Raw genomic sequence first — 27,551 nt, 5'->3', positions numbered from 1 at the left:
GGCTTGTAGTTCTCCCTCTCTGGTCGTGTCAATCTGTAAGGCAAGGGCGGTGGTTGCTTATCCAGTCCGAGGATATCAGGCGTATTCTTCCAGATTTTAGCAAAGTGGAAACACTTCGGGTCCCTGGGCTGACTGAGGTCTTTGTCTTACCTCTTGGTTTCTACTTTACACAGGTAAGTCACGGAGGGGCTGCAATTCCACGCAGCGGGGCCCCACCCCTTCTTTCTGGAAGCGACCTCGTTCTGGTGAAGCCATTTGTCCCTAAGCTCTCGCCGTAGTGGCCGCCGCCCATCTCTCTTTGTGTGTGCCTCGGCAAGTCGCGGAGCTAGTGGCGGCGATTCTTGGAGTCGGGGGTGGAGGAGAGGGACGTTACCGGGTCGTTGCAGGCGGGCGGACTCTTTTCTTTCCCGCCAGCTTACAGGTGGGTTGACTGTGCTTCCCTCAAGGCCTTTCTGTCTGCTGTGTCTCACGTCGGGGCTCAAAGGGCGGTTTGCCAGTTCCTGCTGACTGCGCTGCCCGGCCCGACTCCTGAAGGAGAGGCGGGGAGAGCCAGGTGCGGTGAGTTGGGAAGGCGGGTGGAGACCAGACCACTTTCTTTCCTTCTTGACCCGCCGGAGGTGGCCGGCGGAGCCTCGAGTCTTGCTCGGCCCCCAGCGCCCCCCTTTCCCAGACCCCCAGTCCTGGACTGCGCCCTCTTGGTGGTGACCTCAGGGGAAAAGCAACTCTTCGCCTTGCTCCATTTTATAAATAAATTACTACCCGGCGATGACAGCGTCTTCCCTCCCCGCGCGTGTTGGAAAGTACCCGAACATGGAGGTTGTAGCACAAAATTACCGAGACTTTGTCTTCCTTGTAGTTTTGAGAAAGTGAACTTGTCACTCGTGGAGCTCCCGGCCTCGGAGGAAGAGCCGGTCAGCTGTAGGTAGTGAAGCCAGTCAGACTTTGTTGTTGGGCTCTGTCTAAAAATATTCGTACTTTAAATATATGTGATAGTTAATGATGGCAGTTTTTGTGTTTTGCTTGTCCTGAATGTTAGTATTACACGTCAGTTTTAGAATTTACAGGAATTTTTGTCTGCATATTGTTTTCATCAAATTTCTAGGGATGAATACAAAACTCTGGTGATAGATTTGGTTTATGTCCTATAGTCGAAGAGCTCCTTAATGCCAATCCATGCCTTCTGTTTTAAGAGTCAGAGACATTGTGTTAAATTTGGACATTTGAACGTTGAAGAGCTTACTGTGTGCTAGCTACTTTGCTCAACTCCAAATATTTACTTACATACATTTCTTCATAATGTTTCCCAAGTCTTAGTGATATATATATGCTTCCATATTTGAAAAGTAGAGTTTATATGTTGTCTTTTGATCGCAGTGCACTACATGGCCTCTTGAGATAATTCTCTTTTTGAAGACTGATTTTTTAAAAGAGCCCTGCTTTTACCAACGTAATGATGATTGTAAATGATTATATATTTTTTTCCAACGTAATGATGATTATAAATGATTATATGTTTTTTAAGCTCACAAACATGTCGGACAAAAGTGAATTAAAGGCAGAATTGGAACGTAAAAAGCAGCGGTTGGCCCAAATCAGAGAGGAAAAGAAGAGAAAAGAAGAAGAAAGGAAAAAAAAGGAAGTATGTTTTCTTTTTTTTTAATAAACAGTGTAAAATAATTGGATTTAATATCAAATACACTTTTATGTAATACCTGCAGAATAAAAATCTAGCAGTTGTGACTGCAAATAGAGCACTGTATGTGAATTTTAAGGAAATCAGATTTAAAAAATGTGAAAATGACAAAGTTGATAAGTTAAAATGATTTTTTTTACTGAATAAAAATATTTCATATGGATTGATGCATAAAAGTTCAATTTACATATTTCTAAGAATATGCTTATTATATAAAGTAAGGGACATCTGCCTTGTAATAGCTCTTAAAAAACATGGCATATATATCATAACTTAGTCTGGATTTTGAACTTACTTTTCTGAATGTTTTGCCAGTCTGTTCTGCTAATAATTTGCAAGACTAAATAACGGCAAAGAGAAATACATAATAGATTATTTAATTGATAGGGAATTTGTTCTTTTTTCCTTCATCATGAAATTCTGAAATATTTTTGGCAAGCAGTGAGTTGATACTGCCTTAAAGATAGACCAGGTAGCTGTCTCTTCTGATTTTTCACATCACCATTTCATCATGTATGGCAATTACACGTTAATCCTGAGCTGGAGATATTTTGCTCACTCCTGTGTTGAAATGTACATTTTTTCCCAGTGGAAACTATTTGGACAGATTTGTATAATTTTACCACAGACATGTTTTAAATGGTCAGTGTACAATAATTTGTCCTAAGTGTGACATTAGTTGCAAGGTTTTCTTTTTTTTTTTTTTTAATTTTTTTTTTTAACGTTTATTTATTTTTGAGACAGAGAGAGACAGAGCATGAACGGGGGAGGGGCAGAGAGAGAGGGAGACGCAGAATCAGAAGCAGGCTCCAGGCTTTGAGCTGTCAGCACAGAGCCCGACGTGGGGCTCGAACCCACGAACCGTGAGATCATGACCTGAGCTGAAGTCGGACGCTTAACCGACTGAGCCACCCAGGCGCCCCAAGGTTTTCTATTTGACAGCTAATAGCCAAGACTTCTAGAAATCTCTTAAGGGAAAAGAAAATCAGAAAAATTAAAAGTATGATTTATGTGCAGCATTGCTATGATGCTATAAAGGCCTGTAATTGAAGAATTTTCTAATTTATTCTGAACCTTGGAAAGTTGGAGATTTAAGTTAGCTGTTTGATTAAAAGTTAACTGATAGAATGGTAGAGCCATTCCAAAGTAGTATCTACAGCCTTAAACCCTTCAGTGCTGAAAGCATATTTGATTTTTGTTTTCCAGAAATGGCCTTAAGTGGCATAAATTGCCTCTTAGGGATATCTACTACATGATTTATAGCTAATTTAAAATTTATAAAACATTATGAGGGATAAGTTAATAGCATTAAATAGTGAGTCTACTAATATATTGCTATGTACAGGTAAATTATCAACTTGGTAATATAACCTCTTTGGCTATTTTTTTTTTTTTTTTTAATTTATTTTTGGGACAGAGAGAGACAGAGCATGAACGGGGGAGGGGCAGAGAGAGAGGGAGACACAGAATCGGAAACAGGCTCCAGGCTCCGAGCCATCGGCCCAGAGCCTGATGCGGGGCTCGAACTCACGGACAGCCCAGAGCCTGACGCGGGGCTCGAACTCACGGACCGCGAGATCGTGACCTGGCTGAAGTCGGACGCTTAACCGACTGCGCCACCCAGGCGCCCCCCTCTTTGGCTATTTTGATGAAGTTCATGGATGACTTCTTTAAGTTAAAATGGTATCATAGAATGTTATGATTGACAAAATTCACTGCAGATAATTGTATGAGTAATAGTGGTTAGCCAAAATAGGCATCTGAGGTGAATATATAACACTTTTCCTTCAAAAAACTTAAATTTCACTTGAAATGTTTTGGATGATTTCAGATTGTTGAGGCTTATCTAGTTTAACTGAAGGATTTTGCTAAAACTATAAAAGGCTAAAATCTGGCAATAATTTTGCTATGCAAAAGTGAATTTTAGCTTTACCAAATCCATCCGTGTTTTTTTTATTATGAAAATACTACCTATAGTTTCAAAAACTAAAATAAAATCTTTCCTCCAGATGAATTTTTGACAAACATCCTCTACATAAAATTGCATAAATACAATGAAAAGTACATTGTACAAAAGTTTGAGATACTCATACTTGATTTTCAACAGAATACGTTGTCCATTTACTTAAAATGTGTTACCTGTTAAATAATCTTTTTTTCTTTTTTCAATACAGTTGTGATATTTATATCTACGCTTTTGTGTCTCTAGGGAAGGTTTCCACAATTCCTAACCATGAATAGCAGTTTCATACTGTGGATAAATAGAAATAACTGTACTTTTTAAATTTACTAGGTAAAAACTTTTGTGGGAACTCCTTCATTACATACCATTTGGAGATTACTTACTAGAACTCTATTGAGAATGGTTTTCATTTAATGACTATAACGTGTATTCAAAATTAAGTCCACTCTCCCAGAGTATACAGTATTAGTACATTATTTAAAATACATTTTTTTGCAAACAAATATTTCATGTCCTATGTAAACTTAAGTTTTTAACTTTAAAAATTTAGACTGATCAGAAGAAGGAAACAGTTGCTCCTGTGCAAGAAGAATCAGATCTTGAAAAAAAAAGAAGAGAAGCTGAAGCATTGCTTCAAAGCATGGGGCTAACTCCAGAATCCCCCATTGGTAAGGATAAGAATATATCCATTTATAAGAGATAGATTTTATTTAGCTTAGACATATCTGAGATGAATGAATTGACTTTAATATGTTTTGCATATTTTTATTTGTGTCTCTTAAAAATGACTAATCTTACAATTTATTCAGAATTATCTTTTTTCACATGTGCCAATACATGGTTATTTTGTTTGTTTAAAAGAGCTGCAAGATTAGGTATACTTATTAACATACAGTGAACAACCAATTGACTTTTATTGTTCAATCAGTAATTTATTTCAACATTTGTTGAATAAGTTTTCTGTGGTATACTGTATTTAACTCAAAGATAACTGTGATTCCTGGTCTTAACTCTATATTTCTTTCTGTAGGTTAAAGAGGTATAATGAGTCAAAGTTCTAAAAGCTTATTCGTATTCAGAGGTAGAGGAAGGAAAGGATACACCTCTGCTGTCATTGCCAATAAGAGAAGTAATATTGGTAGCTTATTTTGGCAGTGATTTGACTTGTTCTGCTTTTGTGCTATTCATTTTGATAACAGTACTAAACCAAAAAGCTGAGGTAGTAGAGGTACTGAAGACAATCTAGTTACATATCAGAAAGCATTAAATATTTAAATGAGCTGGGTGCTGTTACATAGTATTTTAGTTTGATATGGCCTTTATCATTTCTGGTTCGTTTGTGGGTTAATTCCATCTAGTTCAGGGTACATATATTTTAGAAATAGTAACTGCTGTTTGCCTCTTGTGAAACTACAATATAACTATTTCTAGAGCTGATATTTCTAGAAGGTTTCAAGATGAAAAACTAGTTACTCTCAGTCTGCTTCATTGTTATTTCTTTCAGCTCATTTGCCTTTCTTTATGGTAGAATTTGAAGATTGAAATATAGTAACTTGAATTGTATTTATTTATTTATTTATTTATTTATTTATTTATTTTGAATTGTCTTTATTTAATAAGCTAATGTTGCATAATGGCAGTTTTAAAAGTAAATGAATCATAACACTATTGTTAAAAAAATACTCTAGTAACTAAACCAAGTTGCTTGTTAGTTGCATAGACTATAATCAGTTTTTCTGAGTCTTTGGCTTCATTTTTCTCCTATAGGAATTTTTTCCCTTTTCTGTTTTTAGGATTTCATTTTCATGGAATTCACTTGCTCATAATTCTCAGTTCATATTCGTTATCAATTCTTGAAAGGACAGTCTTTTTTTAAATTTTTAAATTTTTTTTAATGTTTATTATTTTTGAGAGAGAGAGAGACACAGAGCGTGAGTCGGTGGCGGGGGGGGGGGGGGGGGGCGGGGGGCAGACAGAGAGACGGACAGACAGACATAGTATCTGAAGCAGGCTCCAAGCTCTGAACTGTTAGCACAGAGCCCGCCTTGGGACTCGAACCCATAAGCCGAGATATGACCTGAATCGAAGTCTGACGCTTAACCGACTGAACCACCCTTGTGCCTTGAAAGAATGGTCTTTCAGTGTGTGGGTGTGGGTATGTGGGTGTGCATTTCTCCCTCATTCCCCATCTCCAATTCCATTCTCCTTCCTAGTCTTGCATTAAGTTCCCATTCTTGCATTTTTAACATATATCCTCTTGATCTGTCCTACATGTGCTTACGTATTTCAAGGTTTCATATTTATGTATATCTTACACACATAAACGGCATTGTGCTGTGTGTCATTCTGTTTATACCTTTTTGTCAAGCAGCATTTGAGAGCTACCTATGTTGCCAAATACAGATCTAGGTATTTATTTTTGACTGACACCTAATATTCTATTCTGTACCATATTTTACCTGTTTCCCAGCAATAAGCACTTGGCTTGCTTCTCCCTCTTTGCTTCGCTCTCACAAGCAACACTGCAAAGAATATATACTTTCTCTTTGAGAACTGTGGAAGAGTTTCTCTGGGATGTAAGCCCGAGAGTTGATTTGCTATGTTATTTGTATGGGCTTACTTACATTTATTAGATTCTACATACCACTTTCAAAAATGACCCTCCCAGTACCACTGAATAAGAAAGTAACAATATTACCGTATCCACATCATCACTTGACCTTCTCCAGGTTTCCAATTTTTGCCACCTTGATGGGTATAAAATGGTATACCAAAAAATTTTTTTAAGTTTATTTATTTACTTAGAGGGGGAGAGAGAGAATGAATGGGGGAGAGTCAGAGAGAGAGAAGGGGACAGAGGATCTGAAGCGGGCTCTGTGCTGACAGCCAAGAGCCCAATGTGGGGCTTGAACTCACGAACCATGAGATCATGATCTGAGCCAAAGTCGGATGCTTAACACACTGAGCCACCTAGACGCCCTTACCAAAATGTTTTAATATAAATTTATCTCTTTATAGTGAGGTTGACCATTTCTCAAATATCTGTTATTTTCTCTTCTGTGAATTGCATATTCATATCTTTTGCCCATTTACCATTGGAGTTGTAGGAGGTCCTTGTATATTTTAGGGGAGGACTTCTTTATTTTAGTTTTTTAACAAAAATACCTCTCCCAGTCTATTACCTGTTCACTCTGTTGATAGTATCTTTCATTGAACCAAATCCTTCATTTTGATAATAGATCTGCCAATTATAACCCTTTTTTTGTACCTTTTTAAAAAAAATTGTTTTAATGTTTATTTCTGAGACAGAGAGAGACAAAGCATGAGTGGGTGTGGGGCAGAGAGAGAGGGAGACACAGAATCCAAAGCAGGCTCCAGGCTCCAGGCTCCGAGCTGTCAGCACGGAGCCCGACGTGGGGCTCGAACTCACAAATGGTGAGATCATGACCTGAGCCAAAGTCAGTCGCTCAACCAACTGAGCCACCCAGGCGCCCCTGGTCTTTTTTTTTTTTTTTTTAAAGAAATACTATCTTTGAGGACACAATATATATTCTCCTACATTTTTTTTCTGTTAGGCTTTATAGTTTTAGCTTTCACCTTTAGATATTTGGGTTATATTTTTGAATATAGTATGAGGTAGGGATCCAATCTAGTTTTTCTCCATATAGTTAGCTAATTTTCTCAATACTATTTATTAAATAGTCCATCTTTTCCCTCACTGATATCTGATGCCAACTTTGTCGTACAATCAGTTCCCATGTATTCATGGCATTTCTATTTTCACTGTTGATCTAATTTGTTTGATTCTATACTATTAACCCCCAGTTTTAATTACTGTGGCTTTGTATTATATCCTAATTTCTGATAATCACCCCTCTTTTTTCCTCTTTTTCAAAATAGCTCTAGCTTAACAAATTTTTCTTCCCTATAAAAAACTAGTTTAAGTTTCCCCCCCAAAATCTTGCTGCACCATATGTTGCATTTAGTGATATGTTTGTAGTCTTTCTAGATCTAGAAGATTCTTCACACACTACTTTTTGCCCTATGTCATCAAGTTGTTGAAGAGAGTGGGCCAGTTGGTCTCTAGAATGTCCCACCTCCTGCGTTTGTATGATGGTTTTTCTCACATTTAGCTTTTGTTCCTGTATCTTTTGTATTTCCTCTACCCTGGAAATTTGGTTTAAAAAACTTGTTTGGAACATCTTTGGAAAGAACATCTCATAGAGATTCTGTGTACTTCATATTACATCATATCAGTAGTACACATGCCTGGTTGTTGAGTTATTAGTGATGCCAAGATTGATTACTGAGTTACAATTATGACAGGCAAGTTTCTCCATCATAGTTTTTTGTTGTTATTGTTGTTCTCCTTATGACTATTCAGTAATATCTGGAGATGGTACTTTGGCACCATGTGAATGTTCATTTCTCCATCAACTTTTCACCAAATAGTTTTAATACTTCTTGGTGATCCTTATCTAAATCAGTTGTTTAATTAGGAGTTGCAGAACTGTTTTAATAATTCCATCTTTTCTAGTGCACTTAGTGGCTGAAATTCTTCTGTAAAGGGGAGCTTTCTCTCATAATAGATTTATTTGGTTACCCTAAATGAATTTCCTGTTAGAAAAGCAGAAGACATGCTTAATTTTTTTCATTTTAATTACTAAGAGTCACCTCCGGGGATTGCCAGAGATTTTGTGTGTATTTTTTAAAAAGATTAGCCAGTACTGTATTTAGAATCTTTGTATATATATTCATAAGTAAATTTGCATGTAATTTTCTTATACTGTTCAAGTTCATTGGCCATCATGGTTATGATTTTATCTTTTTTTTTAATTAATTAATTTATTTTGAGAGAGAGCAGGGGAGGCAGGAGGAGAGATTGAGAGAGAGAAAGAAAATGAATCCCAAGCAGGCTCTGCATTGTCAGCACAAAGCCCAGTGCGGGGCCGGAACTTGAAAACTACGAGATCATGACCTGAGCCAAAATCAACAGTCAGATGCTTAACTGACTGAGCCACCCAGGCGCCCCTGGTTATGATTTTAAAATAAATTAGACAGCTTTCCCTTTTGATATTTTGTACAACAGCTTGTAAAAGGTAGATGTTACTTTTCCCTTTAAAACTTGGTAGAATTCAACTGTAAAACTGCCTGGGATTGCAACTTTTTTTCCCAGGGAGTAGTTGGGAGCAGAGATTATTCACCATTTCTAGTCTTCTTTTAAAGTTATAGTCTATTCAGGTTTTCTATTCCTTTTTGTATCGGTTGATTTTTTAAAAATAATAATAAACATTTATTATCTCTCATAGTTTCTGCCTGTCAGGAATTTGGTAGTGACTTAGCTGACTGGCATTGGTTCCTGGTCTCTCATGGCATTGAAGTCAAGATGTCAGTCAGAGCTGCAGTCATCTGAAGGCATGCTTATTACTAGGATTTGCTTTCAAGGTGCCTCACCTACATGGCTGGCAGTTGATATTGGCTATTGGTAGTGGGAGTCCTGAGTTCCTCTCCACACAGAACTGCTTGAGTATCCTTGCAGAATGTCAGTTTCTCCCAGAATGAGCAATCCAAAGATAGAGAGAACCAGGAAGAAGCTATTCTTTTTGACTTATTCTTGGAAATCATAGAGCATCAATTCCACCACATCTGTCAACTGGAATTCACAAAGAATTTGGATATTTTTTAAAACTGCCAAAACTGCAACAAATTCATCGTTCTCTTTATATTTTGAAATGATATGTTTTTTTTTCCTTTTACTGTATTAATACAATGATTTATAATGATAGTTTTTCTAATGTAAATGCATGTTTACATTCTGGAACAAATCCCACTTAGTTATGAGATAATTTTTTTCTTATACATTGCTGAATTCATTTGCTAATATTTTATTTAGGAGTTCTTTATGCTCATTAGAGAATCATGCCTGTAATTTTTTTCCTTTTATTATATCTTGTCTGGCTCTATTATAATAGTTATAATAGCCACCTTAAATGGGTTGTGTGGTTTTCCATCTTCTTCTGTTCTCTGACAGATGCCTAAAGATCTTTCTAGTATTTATTTAAAATTAGACTTGAAGAATACAGGATACAGATGAAGTCAGTGTCCGTAGAACTTTCTTGACAGTAATCCATAATAAAAAATATATTTTATATCATGACCCAGGATGGATACTTGTTTTCCTTTTCACTACAGAATGTACTTAGTAAACATTTTTGAATTGTAGAAGTATAAAATACTGCTAGAATATTCAAGAGGATTTATTAAAAACACCACTCTCTGATTTTCCTAAAAGAGACTTTTTTCTTTTTTTTTTTTTAATTCTGAAAGGAATTTGTTTTATAATTTTATTTATTTTTTTGAAAAGATTTGATTTTTTTAAAAAGTTACAGCTAGGGACACCTCAGTGGCTCATTCGGTTAAGTGCCTGACTTTCAGCTCAGGTCATGATCTCATGGCTCGTGAGTTCGAGCCCTGCATCAGGCTCTGTGCTGACAACTCAGAGCCTGGAGCCTGTTTCTGATTCAGTGTCTCCCTCTCTTTCTGCCCCTCTCCTGCTCACACTCTGTCTCTCTCTCAAAAATAAACTTTAAAGAAATTATTTAAAAAAATATATATATAGCTAATAAAATCTCCTTTAGCTTCTCTTTGTTGGTAGATTCTTACTTGGTGAGTTGACTACTTTTTGTCAGGAATCCTCGAGAGCAGGGACAGTAGCATTTTTATCCCTGGTGTCCAGCACAGGCTAGACATTTAAATGTTTGTTCAATTATTACTAGGTCATATGTCTTTCTCTACCTTGTAAGGCCAAATAAAAGCCATCTGCTTTAAACGTAATAACAAAATGTAATTGTTTAAATTTCAGAAAAAAGCGTAGTGGAAATTGAAATTTTAATATTTCATAAAAGAAGCATGGCTTGTTTTTTGTGTGTGTTTTGTTTTGTTTTTAACTAAATTTAAGTGGCCAGTCAAAGTTAATTTTATTTTATTTTTTTTATTTTTTTATTTTTTTTTATTTTTAAAAATTTTTTTAACGTTTATTTATTTTTGAGACAGAGACAGACAGAGCTTGAATGGGGGAGGGTCAGAGAGAGAGGGAGACACAGAATCTGAAACAGGCTCCGGGCTCCAAGCTGTCAGCACAGAGCCCGACGCGGGGCTTGAACCCACGGACTGCGAGATCATGACCCGAGCCGAAGTCGGACACTTAACCAACTGAGCCACCCAGGCGCCCCAAAGAAAGTTAATTTTAGATACAACCTTCAAACATGTTGTATCCAGTGTGGAGCTCTTAAACGATGATTGAAAAAAAGTGAAGTGAATCTCTTTTGTATGTGTAATTACTGTTTTGACCATCTTATAGAGAGATGAAAACAGATACTGTCAATTAGTCTGTAGCCTGAGTCCGTATCAGTAGGACACAGTACATTGATTAGTATGATAGTTTATTATCTGTATTTTCTTTTATTAGGAAGAAACAAAAGGACTTTGCTAGTCAAAAATAAGTACTTCATTTATTTCCCTCATACTTTGTAACTTTTCAATACCTTAAATCTCATTTTTTGCCAGTTTTATTGAGAAGTAATTGACATGTCACTATGTAAGTTTACTTATTTGTAGTGGTGTGATTTATGTATATTGTAAAATGATTACCACAATAGGTTTAGTTAACATCCATCATCTCATACAGATATACTAAGAAGAAAAGAAAAAAAAAAAATTCTTCTTATGGTGAGAACTCTTAGAATCTACTCTTTTAACAACTTTCCTATGTACCATATAATAGTATTAACTGTAGGTCATGTTGTAGGTTATATCAATAATATTTATTTATCTTAAAACTGGTAAATCTGATTTTTAGATAGAATGAATGTTTCCCATGTACCAAGTCATTTCTTCAAGGTTAGACTGATTTTAACAAATGGTTCCTTAAAGTATATTAATGCTACAGAATTTTATTTTTATATATTAATTTCTTTTAAAAAACTTATCTGATGCTCTGAACTACATTGAAAAGAATAAAGGAAATGAAACATTTAGGGGAAATTAGTGGCAGATATTTAAACTTCATTATCAGGAGAAGGGGCCATAGAAAGAGAGAAAACATTTTTAGATGTTTGTTTATTTCTAGAGAGATGGGAGGGGCAGAGAGAGAGGAGAGAGAGAATCCCATGCTTACAGTGGGAAGCCCGACCTCAGGCTTGATCTCACGAACCATGAGATGATGATGCCCTGAGCTGAAATCAGGAGTGGGATGCTGAGCCATAGACACCCCATAGAAAGGGAGAAATTAATATTTAAGAGAATTCATGTTTAAAGCAACACCTTTCAGGACAAAAAGAGGAAGTTATGAAAAAGTTATTTAAATGTTATTTTTCCAGGCTAAGAGTATCCACAAGGGGGCATTATTGTAGTGTGTGCTGTGTTTGAATGTTAAGTATCATTGATTACCTAGACAAGGTCTTACAACTTTGGGTTATCTCAGAAGCTCACTTCTTCCATTTTACTGTCTATACTAGCTCTTACTCCATACATTCGCTTTCCTTGGTTGTTCACTTTTTCTAGGTTCTACTTCCTGGCAAAAGCCCCTTCTTGCCAGAGGCTTTCTTCTACATGAGAAATAATTGAGCTATGCATCATCCTTCATCTCTTGAGACTTGTGTGGTTCTGAGTTGTCAACTCAAACTTAAGTCTAATTGTAAATCTAGGTGCATTCTTAGTTCCCTTCTCATTTAAAAATAGTCTAGGTGAGGGGCGCCTGGGTGGCGCAGTCGGTTAAGCGTCCGACTTCAGCTCAGGTCACGATCTTGCCGTCCGTGAGTTCGAGCCCCGCGTCGGGCTCTGGGCTGATGGCTCAGAGCCTGGAGCCTGTTTCCGATTCTGTGTCTCCCTCTTTCTCTGCCCCTCCCCCGTTCATGCTCTGTCTCTCTCTGTCTCAAAAATAAATAAACGTTAAAAAAAATTTTTTTTTAAATAAAAAAATAAATAAAAATAGTCTAGTTGTTTCTTTGTGTGCCAAAAGGCAGCAGTGTTAATTTTATATCCTTGGAAGGCCAAGATCTAAACTGGCAGGAAAGGCCTTCTTGATTGGGTTTTTGTTCTAGAGAATTAAAAAGTCACAGTCTTTCAATACTACTTAAGTGATCAGTGAAGGCCATGGTGCAGATTTGTTTACCAGTTTACTCCATGTATCTCCCCTGGTTTTCAAAAAAGGAAATAGGATCTTTGCTCTAGACTTCTAAGAAGCTTGAACTTGTTAAACATTGACATATGGTAATGTTAAATCTAGTAATGTGATTCAGTCACTGTTCTTACTAAACATTATATCTCTGATACTTGGCAAAAGCTAATTAGTAATGGCTTTTGTTATTTTCAAAGCTGATTGGACTGTTAAACCATCTTTGCAAATGAATTCTAGAGTTGAGTCTTGAGATTTGAGGGACTGAGTTCAGAGGTGTTTTTTGTTTTTTTGTTTTTTTAACCTCCTTGAATACATGCTGTTTGTTCTTGGGAGGTTGTTGAATCTGGGAGTATGGAGGCGTTGCCTTGTTGTGCAATTGCTGTAGTCTTTGATTTTTTAGACTAATTAGGTTGAAATATGGTAGTGGCCAAATAACATTATCATTCCCCTTTTTCTGTTAATATTACTCCTTTTTCAGTAATGGTAATTTTCTTTTTCTAGGCTTGTCCCTTCTGTAGTATACATTATTTATTATTGCAAGATGAAGTTGGTGAGCCAGATGATAATTTTGAGTCTTTAATGAGTCCTCTCCATAGGTTGCTTGAAAAATACCTTTTGTGAGAAATAATATAGTTCTAGGATGGAGATTTTTATTGAATTACAAATTTGATGTCGTGGCAATTAATTTTGCTTCTGTCTAATAAACTATCGTAATTTGGTAGCATCACCCCTGTAATTTATTTTTTATTTGGGGAACTTTTACTTCTGACACTTTAAATGGCTAGGTTAGTGTATTTATTTTGTGTATAATTACTTTTTAACTTGTTTCCATAAAGAACTTGAGGCAACATTTTTTTATAGTGTAGTCTTAACCAGTATGATACTGTTGAATTTATTGAGTGGAGTCACTGATACTTAACAGTCATCAGAAAGGGTAACAAATATGGTAACCATATTAAACTGCAAAAGAATTTTATAGTTCACCACAAATAGATTGATAGAAATATTACTGTTTTCCTCCAATCTTTGCAATATGTATACCTAGACAAATTATTTTCCTAAGCATGAAGTTAAGTATGTAACTTAAAGAATACAAAATTTCTTCTTTAAAAATCTTTAATATGAAAAAATCATGGTGTCTCACTATAATAAACATATTTGTGCTTTACAGCATAGTTGGCAAGCCCCTGTTAGATACTATTTATTCCTGTATTTATTCCTGTTGGGATTTAGACTAGGGGAAGCCTCACATTGAGAGATATACAAAAAGATGAGGAAATGTGATCTAAGTGAAGTTAGGGGACATTAATATTCCTTTATTGATACAGATCATGATATCATGATACAGATCATGATACAGATCATGTTTAGCTACTTTGAGTTGTACACGCAGCACCTAGCACAGTGCCATCCACCTGTAAACTATATGAAGGTGTCCTGGTTTTTCATTGTTTCTGAGAGATTTAATCACAAAGTTAGAAACATTTGATTTTAAGCGAGAATTAACCACTATGTCTTGGGAAACCTTCTAGCTATGATTTTTTTCCCCTTCTAATCTTACTATTGGTTACCAATAGAATTTACCATTGAAAACATAGGGATGGTTAGTTTTGTACCTGTGTTTAAGATGTAATTCATCGTAGGGGCAGCCGGCTAGCTCAGTTGGTAGAGCATGCAACTCTTGGTCTTGGGGTCATGAGTTCAAGCCCCACATTGGGTGTAGAGCTTACGTTACAAAAACAATGTAATTCATCATACTAGTACATTTTGTTAGATTAGCAAACCCCCTTTTTTATTGTATCATGTATAAACAATTAAACATAATTTCAAGGATTCAGTGAATGCAACTATCCCCAAAACAGATTTTTAATTAAATATATACTTCTTTAGATTAGTTCCTTTATAACTAGGAACTCACCTTCTTTTCAATACACTATTAAAACAGCAGCTTGCAGCTCAACATAAAATGTGTTAGTCACTTAATATTGTATACTGAAAAATTATTTTAAAAAGATACTTGGGATGGGGGACATTTATGGTAAAATTTAACCAGAAGATGGCAGTGATGATCCTCCTATACTTCCTGCAATGGTAATCAAAATGTTTTACAAACGTAATAGCATGAAATGTGCACGTTTAATTGTTGGTATATAATGTTAAGAGTGATGATTTAGGGGAAAGCATTTGCTGTTTGTTTTATATACTATGAAAAATGTATATTTTTCTATAAGAAGGGATTAAGAATATTTTGGGTGTCTGTATCTTTGTTTGTACACTTCAGTTTTTTCTGAATACTGGGGTAAGGAAGTTATCATAAGTCTTGCCTTGTTTAAGTTGCATGCATCACTTTATGTTATGCATCATGTCTAGAAGGCATGCTATTTTATGGCCTGTTTACATTTTTCACCCAAATTGCTGGAAACTAATGGACATTTTAAAGGAGCCATTCCTTTAGCTGTAGTCATTTCTCTAAATTGGCCCCTTTTCTTGTTGGGGCGGGGGAGGGGGAAATGAGATCATTTAAGGCATTAATTCCTAAAATAAAAAGTTGTTAGACAAAAAATAACATTTTGAAATATCAGAAAATCAGAAAGCAAATGACTTCTGAAGAATATTTCAGAGTTTTGATTTTGACAGCAATTATAAATAATATTTATAATCTGGTGATCTTAAAAGTGAGAAGTTAGGGGAGAAGGAATGCTCTCCTTTGAAAATTAGTGCCCACATTTGGTGTTGGCTGGGATGAAGATGCATCCTTTCATAATCTTGCTTTTTTTTTTTTTTTTAATATAAAGCCCAAATGCATTTTGCCAGAGAAATTGCATGAATCGTCAGCATGCATTGTTAACTTTGTCTTTTTCCTCTTCTTTCTACTGTTCATTTTCATTCATGTATTTTTGTTTTTTGGTTTGCCATTTTTTCTTTTTTGTTAATTACTTCATGTTAAATTACTTTTGAAACGTCATAAGCTGAGCAACCTCTGCGTGTAGTAACAGCGGATACCTGTCTATTTCACTATTTAGTCCCTCCTCCTATGTCTCCATCCTCCAAATCTGTGAGCACACCAAGTGAAGCTGGAAGCCAAGACTCTGGAGATGGCGCAGTGGGATCTAGGTACAGTAAATTTTTAAAAATATTTTAATGATAGAATGCATTTAGTGCCCAGATACCATTGATGCTTTAGAGGGATTCTAAATAGTTGTGTTGAACCTAACATTTTGAAATCTAAATTGTCATAGAAGTTATTTGTTATAAATTGGGGGAAATTTTTTTAATAGTATTTTAATTGTCCCCATTGATTAAATCAGACTGATTTTATGGTATTTTATATTGAAAATAGAGTTTTAATTCATTTAATTTTTTTGTCTAAGCCTACTGCATGAGTTATTGTGTAAAGGTTTTGTATATATAATATATATGAAAAATGTAAATAGTGTATAAATAGTGTAAATAGTGTATGATAATGTAAAATAGTATAAATATAATAGTATAAATATAGTGTGAAATAGTTTATAAATGGTGTAAAACCTCTTTGTTGTGCTTAATTCTCCATTCAGTAATTGAAAATCTAAAGAATTCACTTAAACATTTCAGTTGTGTTCTATTGAGTCACTAGTTCTAATTAGGATAGAAAATAATAGTGCATAAAATATCAAATAGAGATAACTGCTAAGGAAACATTAAGAGTGTTTACTGTCCTGGGGCGCCTGGGTGGCTCAGTCAGTTAAGCATCAGACTTCAGCTCAGGTCATGATCTTGTAGTTAAGCATCAGACTTCAGCTCAGGTCATGATCTTGTAGTCCATGAGTTTGAGCCCTGTGTCGGACTCTGTGCTGACAGCTCAGAGCCTGGAGCCTGCTTTGGATTCTGTGTCTCCCTCTCTTTCTGCCCCTTCCCCCCCCCCCCTCACTCTGTCTCTGTCTCTGTCTCTGTCTGTCTCTCTCTCTCTCTCTCAAAAATAAATAGACATTAAAAACAAATTAAAAAAAAAGAGCGTTTAGTGTCCCAAGGGCAAAATGAAATACAAAATGAAATTTCATGCAAAATGAAATAAGTGAGAGAAAGACAAATATTGAATTATGTCACTTATGTGTGCAATCTAAGACCTCCCCACCCCCCCCAAAAAAAATCCAAGCCGTAGTTAAAGAGAACAGATTGGTGGTTGCCAGAGGTAGTGGATAGGGGACAGTCGAAATGGGTGAAGAGGCTCAAAGGGTACAAACTTGCAGTTATCAAATAAGTCATGGGAATGTAATGTACAGCATCATCACTACAGTTAATAATACTGTATTGCATATTTGAAGATTGCTGAGAGAGTAGATCTTAAAAGTTCTCATCATAAGAAAAATACTATGTATGATGATAGATGTTAACTAGAATTATGGCGATCATTTCACAATATATACAAATATCAAATCATTATTTTACATACCTGAAATTAATATAGTGTTATATGTCAGTTATACCTCACTTGATAAACGTTTACCCCCAAGTTTTTCTGTACTCACGTCTTCCTTGTAAACTGTATTTCATGTTTGTTTTAGGATCCTGCACACATGTTGAGACTTGCTTTTCCAAAGTTCAGTAAGATTTCACTTCTTTCCAAAGATTGTATCAAGGAAAGTATTATTATTCCTTTCTGTCATGCTAACAACATGTCTTTTAAAAACAGGATTGAGGCGCCTGGGTGGCTCAGTCAGTTAAGCGCCCGACTCTTGATTTTAGCTCAGGTCATGATCTCAGTTATGAGACCAAGCCCTGTGTCAGGCTCTGTGCTGAGCATGGAGCCTGCTTGGGATTCTCTGTCTGTCTGTCTTGTCTCTCTCTCTCTCTCTGCCCCCTCAATAAATAAACATTAAAAAAAAATAAAAGGAAAAACAGCATCGCGCTTTTTGACTCCTTGTGAGAGCTGGAATGAGATTAAACATAGTTAAAATCTTTATTCAGAATCCTTATTTTGGGCAGGAAGTTAAATGTCCTCCTCCGAGCAATTTCTTAACACACTGTTTAATAAGAAATAAACATGAGAAGTTCTATCTTCTTTGTGCCTGAGTTCCTCTGATTAAGGTTATAAATAAATAATGAGTATCAAAAAAGCAGGCAAGAAAAAAGAAGCAAGGAACTAGATAATAAACTCAGTATTTTAATTAATTCCTGAATAATCGAGTTATCGTTAACAATTAGAAAACACAAAAGTCTCACCAGTTTGTATTTGAGCTATGTTTTCCAAAACTGTTTTATAAATAGAACTGAAATTACAAATCTAAGCTATACTGTCATTTGAGGTAAATGATATAATTATCATTTAAGAAAAGTCAGAACTTTTTTTCAGAAATAGTACCTTATAAAATAGTATATATTATAAAGACTAAATTTATTTAGTCTACATTCAATTTTAAGGCTAAATTTGTTTCATACTTCATACTTCTGTACTTTTATACAAATGTATTAATATTCTTTTTGTAATAAGCAAGTGGTATTTTCTTTCTTTCTTTCTTTCTTTCTTTCTCTCTCTCTCTCTCTCTCTCTCTCTCTCTCTCTCTCTCTCTCTCTTTCTTTCGGGAGCCTCTGCACGAGCAGGGGAGGGCTAGAGCAAGAGGGAGAGAGAGAATCCTAAGCAGGTTCCATGCCCAGCACAGAGCCCAATTTGTGGCGATCTCACAACTGTGAGATCATGACCTGAGCAAAATCAAGAGTCGGATGCTTAGCTGATTGAGCCATCCAGTCGCCCCAGCAAGTGGTATTTTCAAGAGAAGGCTTTTTTTCCTCTTCTACAACATTCTTGTAATACAAATATTTACCCAAAGAATTATTATATTTATTAAATTTGTTTATTTCATTATACATTATTTTTATGTAGATATTATACTTTGTTCATTTTGCACTCCCTGTTCTTGATTTTGAATAGGAGTAGAAAGATAATTTTAAATGGAGTATTAGCAAGTTTGCTTTCAAAACTACTGTATAACATCTACTTGGTTTTTTAAATTTGAATTAGAGCATGTCCTCCTGATGGGACACCTGGGTAGCTCAGTTGGTTAAGCATCTGACACTGGATTTCGGCTCAGGTCATGATCTCACAGTTCGTGAGTTCAAGCCCCACATCGGGCTCTGTGCTGACAGTGCAGAGCCTGCTTGAGATTCTCTCCTCCCGCCCCCTCTCTGCCCCTCCCCTCGTTTCTCTCTTTCTCAAAATAAATAAACAAACCTCAAAAAATATATTAAAAAAAAGAAGAACATATCCTTCTGAGTCTCACTGGGAAACTTAGAGTTTATTAGAGACCATTGAAATACTGTGAATTGGTATAGGAAGTAAACGCTGTTAAGAAAAATATTTATTTGTATATGGAACACATTTATCAAATTGCCAATTTAATGTTAAATACTGTATAGGTTACCACAGAAAATAAAATATTCATGGCCCTTGCCTTCATGGAACTTACATTCTAGTGATTACATAATTAATTTTAAGATATTCACTGTACTGTAAAGTTCTAAGCATAGTGTGCTAACTTGTGTTTAAGTTTAAAGTATAGGTTTTTAATGGTAAGTAATAAAACAAGAAAATAGGTACTTAAATATCTTCAGAGGCATTTGTTCTTATTAGATAATGAATATAAAATTTAGTTTCTTCGAAGTTTAACGGGAGGAAAAAAATTCCTCTTTTTGAGTGAGATGACCTTGTTATCTTTTTAATCGTACTACATACATTGTCCACTTTGAGAGCACAGACTCAGTTTTAATCATTAATTTTCAAGAGAGCTGTGTATGTTCTTTTTTATGTATATATGTATACATACAAGAGTAAAAACTATGAGTTCTGCATCATCTCCAGATTCCATAGTAGAGAGATAGTTAATCTTGTTGATTAATTGGTGCTATTGGCAGTGAAATAATAGCATTTCTAAATACATGGCTTTTAAAAAGAATGCTAAGGGGTGCCTGGGTGGCTCAGCTGGTTGAGCATCTGACTTTGGCTCAGGTCATGATCTTACAGCTTGTGAGTTTGAGCCCTGACAGGCTCTGTGTTGACAGCTCAGAGCCTGGAGCCTGCTTCAGATTCTGTGTCCCTCTCTTGCTCTGCCCCTCCCTCACTCATCTTCTGTCTGTCTATCTGCCTCTCTCTCTCTTTCTCTCTCAAGAATAAATAAAACAGGGGCGCCTGGGTGGCCCAGTCAGTTAAGCATCCGACTTTGGCTCGGGTCATGATCTCGCGGTCTGTGAGTTCGAGCCCCGCGTCGGGCTCTGTGCTGACCGCTCAGAGCCTGGAGCCTGTTTCAGATTCTGTGTCTCCCTCTCTCTCTGACCCTCCCCCGTTCATGCTCTGTCTCTCTCTGTCTCAAAAATAAATAAACGTTAAAAAAAAATTTTTTTTAAATAAAAATAAAAATAAAAAAAAGAATAAATAAAACATTAAAAAAAAATCTGTTTGAAAAGAATGCTAAGATCTGAGAATGAAACAGAATGAACTTGAACTGAGCAGGCATGTTGGTAATGAAAAAATGAAGAGAATAAAAAGTATCAACGGAAAAATACATGAAGATGTGTGAAATGTATGAACCTCTGCACTTACTTGGCAAGACGTCCAAGATTAGTACACTCAAGAAGTAGGAAAAGATACATTAGACATTACCAAGTATGGTATTAAGACATATCTGAATCACTATTTCTAAATGCCAAAAATTTCTGTTGGGCCTGGTTATAATTTACGAATAAATATAAAAGGCCATGAAAAGTGTTCTCTCTCTAACTTTGTAGATTTGGAGTTGCATTTCATTAAGTTTCTAGTTCTCTTAGCACTTCTCTTATGTCTAAAATTTCGCTGACAGTTACTCAGTTGGGTAATCCATACTTTGTGTTCCTTTTTCCATTCTTGATGAGTTTTTCTTTCAGGCTTTTAGATTATGTTGGAATTTCACTTTATATGTCTATTGATGCCTTTAATATAATTCTGTATGTTATACAATGTATTTTCAGTAATGGCTGTATTTTGAGGCAAAGTTTTTCTTAATTTTAGACTTAAATGGCATCCTCAATAAGGAGCTGTATGTCACTGATAACAGTTATCCCTCTCATATAATGTAAAGGCTGTGGACAGAACATTCCTTGGAGAGCAGCTCATAGAACCCCCCTCTGATTCAACAAAGCCTAAGTTTGTTGCTGTTCATTGCTTTTAGTACAAAGTAGATCTTCAGAGTGACCTTTACATACATTATACACAATCCTGTTTAAATCCCAGAATCTTTATATTTCTAATATGAAGAATTTCCCTAGCTCAATTCATCTGAAAGTTTTTATTGATAAATTATATAGGAAGTAAAGTATAGAAACGATTTGTTGTATTTAAATATTATAGCTATCTTAGTTATATGTTATAACTTTATATAAATGAGAAACATCTGACAAAAATGGTAGTACTGAATATATTGTGCTTAACTTTTTTATGAAGGACTATGAGCATCATATAGTACTATACCTAATTATCTTATATACTGTTAACTTATAAGAATGCCAGTGTGATAAAGTACCTTTTGTTTTAGTCATATAAGATTTGGCTTAAGTGGAAAAGGTCCCATGTAAGTTATTTATCCAGTAGGCAAGGCTAAAACACAACCAAATATTTATTTAGAATTAATATTCTTTAAGAGTTTATTTAGGTAAGTCCTTTGAACATAAAACACTTTTCCTGGAAAAATTTATCTTTTCCTAGAGACAGAAATCTTTAGTTGCTTTCTAAAGCAGATGACATGTAAGCCCAAGGCAGTGCTTAACCCATAAATTACATAGGGGTCACATTTTGGAAACTTTAGCTTTTTTGTATCCCAGTGGAATAGTCTTTGGTTTTCTTACCAAAAGGCTTATGTGTTGATTCATTTCCTTTACCAATATGACAATTTCCTGCACACATTTAATGCTTTGGGCAAGATTATAATATGTTAACTAAGATGTTTTTACTAATGTTTTTTTAATTAAGAAAATTAAAAGTTTGGCTATTTTTATAGCCTAACTTGATATCCAAAAATAATATATTATTTGTGTTGTATGCTTTGGCTGTTCTTGTCCATTATTATGCAATACTAGTTTCCTGTAGTCTCAAAATACTGCCTTTAACTCTTCTGGGTTGTGTGTTTGCATCTTTAACCACATTATGCTTATGGCATGCACTAAGCATTGAGTGATACCTCGTGTTTTTTTTCATACTAACCAGAACATGTGGTTTTTAATTGTGAATAGTATTTTAGCTTACCTATTCATAGAATGTATTTGCTTGACTAACGTATGGCCTTTTTTGCTAACGCTTCATGGTTGTCCTACAACCGTTTAGGACGCTGCATTGGGATACAGATCCATCAGTTCTTCAGCTTCACTCAGATTCCGATTTGGGGTATTGAATAGATTTTTTACCTTCCCTCTTTTATAGTTAATTTGATTCTTTGTGAAACTGTCCTAATTTTACTTAAATTTCTAATGTACATTATACAGTTAGGGAAAGAGTTAATATTTTACTGTGACACCTCATTTATCCTCTATCATTAGTGAAAGAAATATTTTATGTATATGATTTTTTAGGTACCCTAAGTTTACCTGTTTAAGTTCCAAAGTCCTTTTTTTTATTTCTGTGTTTTTGATGTAAAATTTTCTAAGCTGTGTTACAAACTTCCTAGATTTTTTCTGATATATGTTCTACATACAATTGAAACTTTTCTGGGTTACTAGATATGAATATTAATTTATTTTCCTGTATTAATATTTCCTGATGATTCCTTCCTTAGAAGGTTTCAAGAGGAACAGAGCTGTTGGTCATCTATACCGTGGCCCCAGATTGTATTGATTTATTCATTAATTCATTCATTCACTCATTTATTTATTCCAGTCAAATTATAAATGTTTATAGATGCCATTGTTCCTTACTCAGATAGTTGTTTTACACTGATAATTTGTACCTTCTAAAACACATGACCAACACCTTTTGGAATTATGTCTAAAGTCAGAGTAAGTTTTCCCACTTAATTCTTTGATTATGCATTTTTTTCCCTTTGAAGCTAAGATAATTCCTAAAGTGGAAAACACATTAAAAATTTATTATGGCCCACATTTAGAACCTTAGAGAAAATTAATCCATTTAATGTACTAATTTTATTTTTTTGTATAAGATTTTGAAAATGATGTTTTATAAGAAAAGTTACTATATTACGTATATATGTATATATATGTATTCATGGGTGTGTATGTATGTATGTGTGTATACGTACCCTGTGTGTGTATGTATGTATGTGTGCATACATACCCTGCTTGATATTCTAGAAGTTACAGCAGTGCTTTTATTAGATGTTCTTTTAAGACAGTCTTATAACTGAGAATTTCTTTGGGAGTTTGTAAGCATACCACATTATTTGATTTAGAATTTAGATATTCTAATAAACCAAAAAAAAAGATATTTTTTATTTGATCCATTTTCCTCAGTTACAGTTCTCTTTTTTTGTTTATCAAAAAAGAATGTATTCCCTCTGTTTAAAACAGAAGGTGACTTTAGTAGTTTTATGGTATTCAAAATACCTGTTACTTTAGTTCAAGTATAGACAGTCTGTACTATAGTTTGTCCATGTGTGAATCAAGGACAGTACTGACCATGCAGAGATTAGAGATTTAAAATTTTTAATTTAAATTGACTTTATGATTCTCAATTTCTGCAAAGTAGAAAAAAGGCTTTCAAGAGAAACTTATTTTCCATTTTTAAAGCTGAAGTCTCCTAATGATGAAGGAAATGAAATGTGGACTGAGTGAGGTCTGTATACCTGACTCTTCAGAAAAGTCAAGATTCCTATCCTCCTGCTAAGAGCATTTCTTATAACCAACAGTATTTAGCAGTCCACTCTGAAATTCCTATCCTCTTACTCTATTATGCACACATTTGCTCTAAGAAACTAAATTATTTTCCATTTTAAGGTGAAAAATAAATGAATGATTCAGAAATATCTTTGTTTTTGCTACCTTCTAAATTTCTTTTCTTAAAATGAAGCCAATTCATTGTTCATCTAAAATTTCTTGAATAAAACAGGGTTTTAAATTATAGTGTTGGACACATAATGTTTAATTCTTAATTTTCCAAAATAACATGATTTGATGTAGTCAAAATGTTTCATTTGTTGTATTTAAAAACATTTGTCTTTATTTAGACGAGGACCTATTAAACTTGGAATGGCTAAAATTACACAAGTTGACTTTCCTCCTCGAGAAATCGTCACATATACAAAGGAAACTCAGACTCCAGTTATGGCTCAGCCCAAAGAAGGTGAATATCTATCCTTAATATGATGAGCATTAAGCTTCCATATTGAATAAATGGATTCTTTCTTTTTTTCTCTTCCTTTTTTTTTTTTTTTTTTGGCATATTTTCTTAGGGAAATATGAAACTAATACACTAAGGTTTCTGTATTGATGTATTTGTTTCTTAGAGTTTTAAAACTTCTAGAAGTTAATAAAACTATAAGCTGTGATTATGGTTTTTAATTATAGTGGCATAAACTTGAGTTTTTTAATCCTCATTTTGTCATTGATATGTGCTGTTTTAGAAGCAGAAAAGGTTAGCAATCTATTTCTCTGTCACTGAGCATAATCCTCTAAAATAGTATATCGCATAGTAAATGAAACCATGTAAATTATTTTCTGTAGAGCATGTATATTCTGATACGCTATCATTGTTATTCGTATTAATGAACAAATCTACACCTAATTCTTAAACTTTTTCTTTTGTGATCTAAGGGCTCAATTATATTGAGTTTATAAGCAATCTTTAATCTGTGCGTAATGGAGAGCAGTATACACAGACATTGAATGTGGAGTCCTTTGATTCTTAAACCAGAAGGAGTTACCTTTTTTACATTAGGGACTAATTTTTAAAATCTCATCAGATAGTTAATGATTCAAGCATGAAGTTAATATGCTAGTTCTTATGTTTTCCAGTGAGGCTAATAAATTTATGACACAAAAGAGGTTTACATAAGATCCACAGTTTCTTATCTGAAACCTTTGAAGCCATATATGTATTCAAATTCAGAATTTGTCAGATTTTGGAAAAGTTACTAGCAAAGTAGATGTACCATAAGTAAATACTCCAGCAGCATCTTGGACATTAATATTTTGGCAGCAGAAGATATGACTGTTCAAACTAAGTAAGATAAATAATAATTGTAAATAGCTTTATCTGTGGTCACGGTTTACCACCAAATGAGTTATGGATTTTAGAGTTGTTGATATTTTGGATTTTGGACCTGTAATAAATTTTCCATTTAGCAATCTGTGCATAAGGAACATTTTTTTCTCTTTGGCCAGGAAGATTCCTATTTAATAATGGAATATCAAACATTAAAATGTTACTTATCAAATTTTTAAAATTTTAGTTGCATTGCTGTATTTCTCCCTGAAGGAGAAACAAAAGTAATATTCACTTCAGAAAGTCTAGAAAATACAAGTAAACAAAAAGGAGAAAAAAATCCTTGAAACCTCTGGCTATTACCAAAGAAAATCTTTAAATTTTCATGTTTATATATACCTCAAAAGGTATTAGGATATACCTGTTTAAGTCTTTTTTTTATTTAATAGTAGATTATCACATGCACTTTTTAACAACTCTCCTTTCCCTGCCCACTAAGGATGGAAATGAAATAAATACCTTAAACTTTTTTGTTGACTTTCCTCTTGTTCCCCAAAAAACCATACTATTACGCTTGGAAAAATTTGAGGAAATCAGGGTAACATTTTTATCGTAAGTAGTTTTTTTTTTACTTGATCATGCAAATGTTCATTTCTATGGATACTTTTTCTCAGTTCTATTGCTCCATTGATTGGTAAGATTGCTTTCACAGGTGGAAAAATCCTCATCTTACTAGAAAAAAAAGCCACTGATGGTAAACTAAAGACATAAGCAACTTAAAAAAGGAAAGATAAAGTGTTGAACTATCAGTATGGAGAATACTAATACTGCAGGATTCCGTAATTTCTGGAAAATAATATTTTATTAATTAGTATATTCAAGTATTTTAATATCTCTCTGAAGCTACATCATTAGATATGTTAACTCAAAAAGTGAGCAAAATAACCAAAATTAGGGCACAATGACTCATTTAAAAAGTATATTAGGCTGTCTTTCTTCATCTAATAATTTGGAGATTTATTTTTAGTTATTCCATCATAATTATGAAATGCATCTTGGAATGTTTGAAATGTAAAGCATTCTGAAGGAATTTTGGTCAGTGCCATCATAGTAGACTTAAATTGAGTTTAAGTGAAGAGTTCTTTGTTTTTTTAAAATAATTTTTTTTCTCATTATTACAGTAGTATATCATAGAGAATTTAGAAAATACAGAGAATGAAACTAGGATACTATCTTTCATCATACACAAAAATAAATTCAAAATGGATTAAAGATTTCAGTATAAGACCTGAAACCATAAAACTCCTGGACTGGAAGAAAACATAGGCAGTAAGTTCTTTGACATCAGTCTTAGCCATATTTTTTTAGACCAGTTTCCTCAGGCAAGGGCAGCAAAAAGTAAAATAAGCAAATGGGATTACGTTAAACTAAAAAGTTTTTGTGAAACCATCAACCAAAGAGGTGACCTATCGAATGGGAAAAGAAATTAACAAATCATACATCTGAATAGGGTTTAATATCCAAAATATATAAAGAACTTAGACAATATAAAAATAAACTCAATTAAAAAATGGGCAGAGGACTTGAATAGACCTCTTTCCAAAGAAGACATACAGATGGCCAATAGACACATGAAAAGATGTTCAACGTCACTAGTCATCAGGGAAGTGCAAATCAAAACTACAGTGAGATATCACCTCACACCTGTCATATTGGGTAGAATCAAAAAGACAAAAAATAACAGATGTTGGGTGAGCATGTGGAGAAAAGGGAACCTTTGTACACTATTGGTGGGAATGTAACTTGGTGCAGCCACTCTAGAAAACAGTGTGGAGGTTTGTCAAAAACTTAAAAATGGAGTCACCATGTGATCCAGCAGTTCCACTCTGGGTATTTATCAGAAGAAAATGAAAACACCAATTTGAACATTATATGCACCCTTATGTTCATTGCAGCATTGTTTACAATAGTCCAAAATATGGAAGCAACCTAAGTGTACATCTATAGATGAGTGGGTAAAGAAGATGTAGTGTGTATATAAACAATGGAATGCTACTCAGCCATAAAAAGAATGAGCTCTTGCCTTTTGTGACAACGTGGATGGACCTAGAAGGTATTATGCTAAGTGAAATAAGAGAAAGTTACTGTATGTTTGCGCTTGTATGTGGAGTCTAAAACACAATAAAAAACCCGAAACAGAACCCGAACAGACTCATAGATACAGGAAGCAAACTGTTGGTTACCAGAGGGGGCACATGTTGGGGGTGGGTGAAATAAGTGAAGGGGATTAAGAGGTACAAACTACCAGTTATAAAATAAATGAGTCATGGGAATATAATTACTGCATAGAGAATATACTCAATATTATAACTTCACATAGTGACAGATGGTAACTAGACTTATTGTTGGGGTCATTTTGTAGTGTATAAAAATATTAGATCACTATGATGTATACCTGAAACTAATAGGATATTTGTGACAATTACACTTCAGTTAAAAATATATATATAGGGTGCCTGGTTGGCTCAGTCGGTCAAGTGTCCGACTTTGGCTCAGGTCATGA

At 34.6% G+C, this 27,551-nt stretch overlaps 1 protein-coding gene across 6 annotated transcripts in view; it reads left to right on the top strand.

Annotated features, from left to right (window-relative positions):
• Window positions 1–27,551, top strand: part of DYNC1I2 (dynein cytoplasmic 1 intermediate chain 2) — a 58,774-nt gene continuing 31,223 nt past the window's right edge. Inside the window, exons 1-6 of one of the 6 annotated variants that reach the window (XM_019459479.2) lie at window positions 1–173; window positions 1,523–1,639; window positions 4,207–4,324; window positions 15,804–15,948; window positions 22,160–22,219; window positions 24,012–24,127. In XM_019459479.2, coding sequence (XP_019315024.1) covers window positions 1,532–1,639; window positions 4,207–4,324; window positions 15,804–15,948; window positions 22,160–22,219; window positions 24,012–24,127 — 547 coding nt within the window. In that variant the 5' untranslated portion in view covers window positions 1–173; window positions 1,523–1,531. The other 5 variants (XM_019459473.2, XM_019459500.2, XM_019459487.2 and 2 more) reach the window with 5 other exon arrangements.

This window comes from Panthera pardus, unplaced genomic scaffold (assembly GCF_024362965.1).
Source record: "Panthera pardus isolate Hobbes unplaced genomic scaffold, ASM2436296v1 HiC_scaffold_10, whole genome shotgun sequence".
NCBI lineage: Eukaryota > Metazoa > Chordata > Mammalia > Carnivora > Felidae > Panthera > Panthera pardus.
The sequence above is the reverse complement of the archived record's forward strand: the minus strand, read 5'-3'. Positions and strand labels throughout refer to the sequence as shown.